This window comes from Corylus avellana, chromosome 8 (assembly GCF_965113065.1).
Source record: "Corylus avellana chromosome 8, dhCorAvel1.hap1.2, whole genome shotgun sequence".
Classification (NCBI taxonomy): domain Eukaryota; kingdom Viridiplantae; phylum Streptophyta; class Magnoliopsida; order Fagales; family Betulaceae; genus Corylus; species Corylus avellana.
The window spans coordinates 6,053,229-6,064,422 of record NC_142497.1 but is presented as its reverse complement, the minus strand read 5'-3'; the positions used below and the strand labels follow the sequence as shown (position 1 = coordinate 6,064,422).

At 35.5% G+C, this 11,194-nt stretch overlaps 1 protein-coding gene and 1 non-coding gene across 2 annotated transcripts; one reads left to right on the top strand and one right to left on the bottom strand.

Moving 5' to 3' along the window:
* The first annotated feature begins 485 nt into the window (after window positions 1–485).
* On the top strand, window positions 486–4,845 carry LOC132163654 (UDP-D-apiose/UDP-D-xylose synthase 2). The gene is made up of 9 exons (XM_059574022.2): window positions 486–954; window positions 1,044–1,136; window positions 1,283–1,390; window positions 3,214–3,328; window positions 3,412–3,545; window positions 3,654–3,755; window positions 3,842–3,934; window positions 4,011–4,146; window positions 4,267–4,845. The coding sequence occupies exons 1-9, from the start codon at window positions 682–684 to the stop codon at window positions 4,377–4,379; spliced, it is 1,167 nt and encodes a 388-aa protein (XP_059430005.2). The 5' UTR covers window positions 486–681; the 3' UTR covers window positions 4,380–4,845.
* A 1,673-nt stretch (window positions 4,846–6,518) lies between these two features.
* On the bottom strand, window positions 6,519–6,591 carry TRNAR-UCU (transfer RNA arginine (anticodon UCU)). Its single transcript has one exon. It is a non-coding gene; the product is annotated as a tRNA-Arg (tRNA).
* Between the last annotated feature and the right edge of the window lie 4,603 nt (window positions 6,592–11,194).

Sequence of the window (11,194 nt, the reverse complement as noted above, 5' to 3'; positions counted from 1 at the left end):
TTAAAAAGCGTAAATTATCTATTAACTGTAGTCAAACGTGACACATAATCAGCAGACAAAGTCAAAATTAAATATGGATCATGATTTATTCTGGTAAATGTACGAGTAATGATAAGCAAACTAGATAGCCTTTGTGAAACGAGATGTACGCTATCAAAGTCCCCCAGATCTGACCTCTTTATAGTAATTTACTCTTATTTTCTTAAAAAATAGGTAATTTTTAAAATTATGTTATATCAAAATTTAATAATAATTAATTGTAAAATTAATGGTAATTTTTAAAATTATATTATATCAAAATTTAATAATAATTAATTATAGAAGGGACACAGTAGTAAAATAAGGAGTACAGTAGCCCTACTCAATCTCTCTCACTCATGCAAATATGTGATTCACACTTGACACGTGGCCAAAGAAGCGAGCGAGTATAAAAAATTAATCCACGCGCGAGTATAGTATTAATAGAAGGGGCGCTGGAGGGCCGAAACATCTCCTCCCTCGCTTTTCGTCCTCCTCTCCTTTAAATCATTTCTTACACACCCTGCACCTCCACACATTCCCTCCCAACACAAAATTTCACGCCCCTGCATTTCACCTCCGGCGCACGTTAGGCTTCACCACCGACACACCCAGAGAGGAAAAAGCGAAAGGTTAGAGAGAGAGAGAGAGAGAGAGAGAGGAATGGCGGCGGCGAGGGTAGATCTGGACGGGAAGCCGATAAAGGCGATGACGATATGCATGATCGGGGCCGGGGGGTTCATAGGGTCGCACCTGTGCGAGAAGCTGATGGCGGAGACGCCGCACAAGGTGTTGGCCTTGGACGTATACAACGACAAGATCAAACACCTCCTAGAGCCCGCGGGCTCGCACCCCTGGTCCGATCGCATCCAGTTCCACCGCCTCAACATTAAGCAAGATTCCCGACTCGAAGGCCTGATCAAGATGGCGGATCTGGTATCTTTCTCTTTCTCTTGCTTCTCTACGATTTTTCTTTCCATTTCTTTCGTTTTAACTTAAAATTGTTGTTGCTTGCATTTTTGTAGACGATAAATCTGGCAGCGATTTGTACTCCGGCGGACTACAACACGCGCCCGCTCGACACGATTTATAGCAATTTCATCGACGCGCTCCCCGTGGTACGCATTGATTGGGGCTTAGGAACTCGCGCGATCTCGGCGCGGTTCTTTGTTGTTTTTGGAATTGATTAGTCATTGGAACTGTATTCCCTTTCCGAAAGATTTGGTGGTTATTTGATTGAAGGCGATGTGTGTGATTTGATTAGGTTAAGTACTGCTCCGAGAATAGCAAGCGTCTCATTCACTTCTCTACTTGCGAGGTGTATGGGAAAACGATTGGGAGCTTTCTTCCCAAGGACAGCCCTCTTCGTCAGGTAACCCTTCGCTTTCTTTCTTTCCTTTTCATACTTCTTTCAAATTGCTCTGAGGTTTTAATTATTTGTTGGAATTTCTTTGATATAACTCAGATCTGTGATTTTCTTGTTCATATTTGTGTGATAAATTTGTCGTTTGCATAATTCAGATAGATTGTCGTTCAGCGTTCTTGTATAATGTTAATCCGTGTATAGATTCACTATTTGGATGTATTCACTCCAAATATGCATCAAGGTTTGAAAAGATCTGTGTTTTGAACCGACCATCAATAACATTGCGAACAACATTGATTAATACTAACAATTAGACTGGCAGCATATGACTGCAAAGAGGTTTGATCCTTGAGGCTTGCAATTTGTACAGAAGAATGATTTGTATGAGACAACGAGAAATGCAATTTGTACAGAAACCATAGATTTTCAAGAGATCTCTTTTGCTAGGCATCTTCTTTAGTTGACGAATCTGAAGGCTTTTTCTTGTCCGGAGATTGAGTTATCCCTCCTTGTCCTAGCAAGCCGCATCTCATGTGTTGTTTGTATGGAGTTTTGCGGAAGTGTTTTTGGTTTCATCGATGTGAGCCTTGCCAATGGCAACGTAGTAGGTCCAAAAAAGTAAAAGGTAGGATATTGAGATGAGTTATGCTTGTGTTTATTGCAGTTGGTTGTTGGATCGTGTGCCATCTGCAATTTGGACTCTTTAACCCTATATGGTTGTTGGATATTTTAGTTGTCACATATAGCAAACTGGATTCTAGCATTCTGCTTAGTGAGCATGCTTAAAGTTGGAGTATTGAGGTACTGTCTGCTTGAGAAGTATTGTGAATTCCCACGTTTGTATGGGTGGCTTTTTCTATGTGGTCACGTCCTAACTGCTGGCCCTCAGGATCCTATAGGGTTCTGTTTGCAATATCTGAGTGTTGGTGTTTAATTGGGGAAATGCTTCTTTCTTGAGAGAATTTAAGGTAAATTTTCTCTATGGTTTACATCTAACTGTTATGCATTTTGGTAAATGCTACGACATATATGCATATATTTTTGAGAATTCTTTAGTCTTCAAGAACTTCACGGTGGGTTTAGATAAATATAAGAAAGTCTTGGTATTTTTGTCTGTTTCTAGTATTGGGTGTTTGGATGATGTGAGAGAATTTACTTGGTGAAAAAAAAAATTGAGAGAATTTGAGAAGTGTGCCAAGATGGTGGAACTGAATTAATGTTGGATGACTGAAAAAACAATGGTAACTTGACATTTGAAAGAAGTAACATGAACACATAATGGGGTAGTTAATTTCTTCAGTCAATGGATTTGTTCAGTTTAATGTAAATTTTTTATCATGATTCAATTTTCAGGTGTAGCTTTTGTTGTGTCTTGTTGTTTTTCAGTGTAGACTACTGAACATATAAATAAACGGCATTCTTTATTTCTTTGCTTTATAAAGCAAACTAAATGTTCAGTATTGTGCTGGTATTTGTGTGTGTGTGTGTGTGTGTGTTTAAATGAGGTTGGTTGGTATTTTCTTTATTTTGGGAATTTATTACGACTAAACCATTTGCTCTACATATCGAGCCATGCTGATTTTCTTATGGGAGATTAATAACTTTCTTCGAACAATGTTGCTTGATGGGTACCCTGGCATTTTTAGTTGGGTGAGATTCATAGTTTAAATACTTCACTTGTTTTGAACAAAGAGTTCCCTTCACCAAAAAGAACAAGTATCTGCAGCTATCAGATTAATGAGAATATACTGAATTGCTTTAACTGAATCTTGTTTTGCATTTACCTTGCTTGCATTGAGCTGAGTCATTGTATGTGCTATCTGTTGTAGGATCCTGCATATTATGTTCTTAAAGAAGATACCTCCCCATGCATTTTTGGTTCTATTGAGAAACAGAGATGGTCCTATGCATGTGCAAAGCAATTGATTGAGAGGCTGATTTATGGTTAGCTATCTTTTCCATTGGCCTGGCTGCTTTTGATTGGTACTTGTAATGTATATTCTGATTTCTTGTCTTATTAATTACAGCTGAGGGAGCAGAGAATGGTCTCGAGTTCACAATTGTGAGGCCCTTTAACTGGATTGGACCCAGAATGGATTTCATACCCGGCATTGATGGACCATCTGAGGGTGTTCCAAGGGTTCTCGCATGCTTTAGTAACGTATGATGAGTTTTTGTTATACCTTTAGTGAATGTCGACATTCTAGATTTTTTTCTCATTTGTTTTGTATTTTTGTTGTAATCATGTCCTTTCTTCTTTGTGTTACAGAATCTCCTGCGTCGTGAGCCACTCAAGCTTGTGGATGGTGGGGAATCCCAGAGGACTTTTGTTTATATAAAGGATGCAATTGAAGCTGTTATGTTGATGATTGTGAGTTCCGATATACTCCCTTTCATTTAAATTCATGTTTGGCATACAGAAGACATGGCTGAGTCATGTAATCCTTCATCTTTCAGGAAAATCCTGCCAGAGCCAACGGTCACATTTTCAATGTGGGCAACCCAAACAATGAAGTTACAGTCAGGCAGCTTGGTGAAATGATGACCGAGGTGAAGGGTTGTGTTCGGTGTATTGCTTTTATTGCATTTCTTAGGATATGAGAATTAATGTTCTTGCACTGTGCAGGTTTATTCGAAGGTAAGTGGGGAACCTCCTCTGGAAGTACCTACTGTTGATGTGAGCTCCAAAGAATTTTACGGTGTGGGATACGATGATAGTGATAAGAGAATTCCAGACATGACCATCATCAACAAGCAGCTTGGTATTGATTCTTATCTCCTTTTTATAATATATAATCTTCTATTTTATTATTATTATTATTTTCTAAAAGCCTTTAGATTTAGGAGTATTGTGAGTGAAGTTAATGGATTATGAATATCAGGTTGGGACCCCAAGACTTCGCTTTGGGACTTGCTTGAATCAACACTGACCTATCAACATAGGACATACGCTGAGGCTGTTAAGCAGGCCATTGCAAAGCCTGCTGTCAACTAAAAGCCAAAGCGGTGTTTCGTGGCACTTAAGAAAGAGGTGGATTCTTGCTTAGGTTGCTGCTGTTTAGCAATTCTTTCTGAAGAAGCCGTATAATATATGTTAAATGGTTGATTCGCATATACGCTACATTTTTTTTTTTTTTTTTTGTCTGTCTTTCCGGTGTCGGTAGTCAAATAGCTGAAGTAGCTCAGGAATGTGTGTTGGATGGATATCTCTGGAGAAAACCTTTGATTCTGTGACGGAACTCTTTTCATATCATTGCTGTAAGTGTCAGTAAAGAATGGCTACGGCATCTTGGGGGGGGCCATTATACAAGGAAAAGCCACCTGTTTTCACTTTCTCTAGGGGGTATGCTTGTCATTCCACTATTTTACTACCCGGGTGGTGTATGTTGTATTATTTTGTTTGACCCCATCTTCTTTTAAATTATTATTTATTAATTTAATGCAATCACTTCTTTTATATATGCCTTTGGGTTCTACACAATTAGCGTGCTTAGTGTGTTGAAGAAAAATTGTAGTTGCGTCAATGAAGAAATTGAAGTCCAATTTACTTGTGGAAGCACTTTGTTCGCCTATGTGCCTAAGATTTGAGTTCAATTTGGAACTTCATAACATGAACTGATGGCAACGACATTTATTAAAAAGGAGGTTGCAAATTTGTAGTTAGTCGTGTGTGGCAATCACATTGACTAACTACTCACATATTAGTTAATATCAGGTTGGAAAGCTTTGGGTCAATGATTGGTAAGCCATAGAACAGGTTTCTTTATTACAAAAATTGATTACCAAAATCATGTCCAATTCTAAAACAATAGCTTATAGACATCCTTGATTTTTTTTTTTTTTAGCCGAACAACAAGAAACAAACAGAAGAAGGGGGGTCTTTTCCACTATCAAGTGGAATAAACATCCTTGATTTTTGATTGGTGGAAAGTGCTCCTATCGCTTTGTTGGTGAAGAAAGCGATAGGAGCATTTTATGGTAAATTGGTAGAAACATTTTATGTTCATTTAAATAGATACCTGCCATTTCTAGAAATTGAACGATTGCCGATGTGGTGGTAGGCTTGTAGCATCAGCAGGGAAGAGGGAAGGGAGGGTGTCCTTGATATTAAGGTGTCAAGGGTCGAAGAAGGCAACAAGTGGAAGCAACCATGGTTTGGTCCTTGAAATTTTTTTCGCAAGTTGTTCCATTAACTTCAAAGTAATTTTGTGTTTTCAGATAAAGAAAACTCCACAATAGTTTTGAGCTTGAGATCAAATTTGGCTAATAAAGCAAATCAAGTTTGGAAAGGAAGCGTACTACTTAATTCTTAAGAGAATGGAGAACTACTGAAATTAAAGCCTACGCTGTCACTGGCCCAGTGGACAGTCGGCCCAAATACAACTTACTTAAAGCACACGGTCATAAGGATTCTATATGAAAAGTAACATATAATGAAAATTTCATTATCAAGTAACGATACACTATGGAAAGCAACATATAATAGAAATTATGAAAAAACAACTCATTTAAAGGTGGCAAAATTCATGACAATTGCCTTGTGAAAACACATAGCTATATAAGGTTAGTAGAAAGCTTTCATTCCCTAATTTTTACCTCTATATTTTATTGACTTAAGCATTAGAAGTGGTGTCGCTGCCCCCTTTTCTATTTGTGGCGCGCCACTCTAACGTTTTATTGTCTTGCAAAGATCCTGAATCGAAAATTAGGCGTGGGTGGTCATTGTTGATTTTCTGCATCAACAAAGCTCAAGCTAATTGAATGTTTAACAAGCTTGAGTTTGAACATGTACAAGTAAGTTCAAGTCTAACTCATGCCTAGTTCGAATATTTCAACTACTCTTATTGAGTCAAGTTTAATTATTAAATATTTGACTTGATTTGGTTTGAATTTGAATCGAGCTCAAGTTAATTGGATGTCTAACAATCCTAAGTTTGAATACATTATTATGCATATGAATGAGCTCGACTAATTAGGGGAACAAAAAGAAAAAGAAAAAGAAAAAGAAAAAAAAGAATGAGCTGGACTTGAGCTTAAATCCAGTTTGAATATCCAAATGAAGTTGGGCCGGTTTGTAGAATTGCTTTTGATGTGGGAAAAAGAGACCTCCAAAAAGCTTAAAAAATCTAAAAAGCACGCCCGGTGGGACTCGAACCCACAATCGCCTGATTAGAAGTCAGGCGCCTTATCCATTAGGCCACGAGCGCCTGTTTACGCTTAAAATTTTAGAGTAAACATTAAATTTGATTTAATTGGAAGCTCTTGTGCCCTCCAACTGGTATCAACGTACTTGGTGGGGAAATGCTTTTTTGCATTCTCCCCACCATCTCTTCTCTCTTTACTTTTTTGTTTTATTTTTTTATTTTTTTGAAAAAATCAAAATTCAAGTGAAGAGATGGTGAGTAGATGGTGGGGAGAATGCATTGTAGCATTCCTCTACTTGGTGGCATATGTTAGTCCAATGATATATGATGGCCATTGAAAGACTTATGTATTATAATTGACATGTCATCGACTCATAGTTGAAATATTGCTAAAGAATATATTTCCTTATTTCTTTTAGGATACGTTTGGTACGTAAAATAGCCCATAAAATGATATAGTTATTCTTATAGAATATCAATTCATTTGTTTGGTCGACACTAAGGCTTAGATTAGCGGTTTCTCTAACAAGATTTTTTTTTTCAAACCCAAATAAAATAAAACAAAAAACCCACATAGTGCATCCAATTTTAGTTTTTTTTTTTTTTAGAAAAAAGTAATGAGTTTTTCCTTTTTTTAATGTATACATTTTTGTAATTTTGATTCAATTCGAATGAAAAGCATATGTATTGTCACCAAAATAAGAAGAAGAAGAAAAAAAACTATTTTATTAAGAAAATAACCTATTCATGTATTAAAGGTGCCTTTTTTTTAAGGGGGGGGGGGGGGGGGGGGGGGGGGGGAGGGTGGCGGGGTTGGTGTTAAAAATTGCTTTAATTGATGACTATAGCTTAACCTGCCCTTTGACTTCCCACCCTAAAAAGGCAGGATTTTCAAAAAGTACAGACATGGGTCCGCTGACTGGCTGATGGGCTTTCTGTGACTTACTATTTCGGCTTTGAATGCTGTCTCAGTGTCTCCTACGTATTCAGATTTTCGGTAATTTTTTATTTGAATTAATTTAGATAAAAAATTATAATAATAAAATACTTTTATAAAACTCACACGTGCAAACAAAAAATTAATTAGAATTATTTATTAAAAACTCTCTCTATTAATTGCGATAATTCTTTCTTAAAATTAAAAAGACGTAAAAAAAAAACGAGAAAAACACCTAACAGCAACATTTCCATGTTTTAAGTATCACAATATATTGGTAAAATACTAAAATAATAAAAACTAAATGTTATCTACAATAAACTCAAGAGTTAACAGTTACAAGAACTCAATATTGGAGAAAGAAGAAAAAACAGAAAAACCTAGGACCAAATAAAAATTAAATATATCAGCCTATATAACAAGAAATAATTAATTATTGTTAACACAAAAAACTAACTGGAAATATCTCGCATATCCACGAGATTTTGATCTCGTCAGCTTATCCAAGATATGGCCAATATTTTGAGCACCAAGAACCATACATTTCTTAGCGAGATTCTTTGGGTTTGCCATTTTAATACTTATGATTTCAAAATATGTGATTTTTAAAAATGCATTAACGTTTGATAAAATAGTAGATTAACTTTTAAAATTATAGTTTAACTTTTAAAATCGTGTATTTTTATAAAGTGTACTCATTGCCAGTGATTTGAAAATGACAATTTTTTTACACTTTTGTCTTTTTTTTTTTCTTTTTTTAATAAAAAGACATTCCCATATATTTTCTGTAATTTTATTTAAAATTGAATTTTTATATGAAAAATCATAATATCAAACACACACCGTCAACAAAATGTCATAACCAGTGAAAAAAATTGGGAACCTAGGGAAAAATGGATGAAGTTTGAAGATTTTTTTTTTTCTTTTTTAACTTTAGTTTATCAAATTCTCGTATGTTCTTAAAACACATATATATTATTTTATTAAAATACATATGAGAAACACTCACTTTAAGGACAAATATCACATGCCCTATTTATTCTATTAAAAATACACGTGAAATTTATATAATCTTAAAAATAAATTAGATAAAAAATGCATTTAAAAAAAAAAAAAAACAGTTTGTACCGAGATAAATTTCCCTGTGCTAGATGGAGAACAAAGGCATTTGCCTGGAAACCAATTGCTTCAGGCCTCATAAATTCATTTTTTTTTTTTTTTTTTTTAAAAAAAAAAGGACAATTGCATGGCTTGTTTAGATAAGAGCGAGGTTGTCTATGTCGCATGAAATAGACAAAACAATATGCTAAATTTTCATATGCAAATTCCCCCAATTGGGATATGTCGTATGTGGTGGACCTTTCAAAGACGTTGACTGCTTTTGGAAATGTTGAAACCAGCACCAACCACAGACAGTCCTTTCTGACAATTGTCGTTAAAAGATTAATTTGTTCGCCTTTTTGTAGTCCAAAAAGAAAAGAAAAGAAAAGAAAAATCTCAATTAAAGTACCGTTGTTCCATGTTTTGCCTATGCCCTAGAATTGATCAATTTACTTGTTATTTTCTCAAATGTATGTTATAGTTTAACAAAAAGAGTGAGGCTATAATATATTTCAAGTAGTTTTGACTCTGTAAATAAAACTTCTAGGATTAATCTTGATGTGTATCTTCTTTCAAATTTCGTTGCCAAATAATGTATCAAGCTAATTACAATTAGTTTGATCAGAATATTATCAAATTGACGTAATTGCTTGTTGGACTAACTAGGGTTGAGCATTGATCCACTCGAGATTGGAATTCAGCCCTTATCGACAAACATTGGTAGTCGGTTTTGGTAAGTGATCGATTGGCTAAGGGGTTCAGTTATTGCATTGAACCAACCCCTCTCTGGTTGGTAGAAAGTTAGTTTATCGACCAAAAAAAAAAAAAAAAAACCCGACTCTTTGAGTTACCTAATTGTGAGAGCAACAGATCAAATCTGGTTGCAAGAATCAATTGAAGCAAATCGAACCCAAATCAAATAAGCCGATCGAGTCATCAAGATTGAAGAAAACCACAACTACACATGCATGAATAACATTGTTGAAAAAAAAAAAAAAAAAAACCATACTTGGCCGTGAGAAGGGGAGAGATTGAGACCTTGATTCCCTGAGAATCGCCAACACCGTTCTTGTCTATCGACAACTTCGATTAGTGTTACAACATTTTTAGGTTGAGATAGCAATAGATAGAGAGATTAAAAGTCTAAGAGGTGTGTAGACGATAAAGGGTGAAAGAGATTGATCTCTGATAGAGAGAAGCAGAGGTAGTCCAAGCGACAATTAGGGCTATGAAAGAATATATGTATCTATATATTATAATCAGTCAGGTCCAGTATGCCAAGTTTATTGACACTCAACACCCAAAATCTAACAATGTTTGATATTGAATATACCCGACCGATCGATCAAGAGAGTTAAGAAAAATCCACCCTCTTTGAATGGTTTTCATTTGCCCATCCATTTTTACCAACCTAATGAGTAATTGATATAAACATTTGGTAGACTTAACCCATGTGGGATACTAGCATAGTAATATACCGTCACACTCCACAATCAACATCCACGGCGGCCAACTCTATCGACACTGACTCGATGGTAGCCGTTTCTCTTTTGGCGGCTCCACTTATCTATCAGTATTTAATGACTTAATACTATGCATATACATAGTATTAAGACATTTTAATCTGGCATATAGGTTGCCTCTTCCATGACTCGACCACAAAGTTGCAACTCATTCAATCACATACTCAACGAATTGCGTCTGATCTCATACTCAATGTGATGGCTAGCTCTTATACCAAATGATATAAACCTTTGGTACAACTCACCCTTGAAAACCAACTTGCAATGGAATGGTGCCCAAAAGCTTATATACATATGATCAAGATTAGATTTAACTCATGTGGAATATTAAGATCGTAACAGTAACCTTAGGACTAACTTTCGCATCCAATGTATAATTCCTTTCCCAAATTTTGAAAAGCATTTATCAAATTATGATGTGGATACATGTCCACGTACAAAGATAAATATGGATGGCCAAAATGGACTTCCAAAGGTATAGACTGTTTTAGGGAGAACTAGGACCAAATCTCCTTCTTGCTCCCTAGGCCCCCCGCCCCTGGTTCAAATGGGAGTCAATTATAACTTTAAAGCAATGATACTCAAAAAGTTGTTATGCACAATGGCTTGAAATTTGCCCTATTGCTCATTATGAAAAGAAAAAAGAAGCCTTCACATGCAATTAATGCCAGTCATTTTGAGGGGCTGTGTGTACAATGACAATGATAAACTAAAGGGAAAACCAATAATGGCATGCGTTCAATGTTTTATGGGCCCAACTTTACACTTGATATGATCACAATATCTAAATTCTCAAATTATGAAATTTAAGTTATTTTTTTTTACATTAAAACGCTTGGTAAATGCTACTAATTAAAAAAGTGGCACATTAGTACGTTACAATTAATAATTGAATATATTTTCAACAGATTCTAGCTATCTATTTTGTAAAAAAAGCTTTGAGCAAAAACCTTTACTTTAGTTTTCTAAAGAATAAACGTCTTTATAAAAGTAAAGAATACGCTTTTGGGAGAAAAAAAATCCTTCTAACCATCTGGATAAAATGCCACATTTTTAACAGTTAGCATTTTTTCTCCCAAAAAGCTTTTTCTTCACATTTACAAAA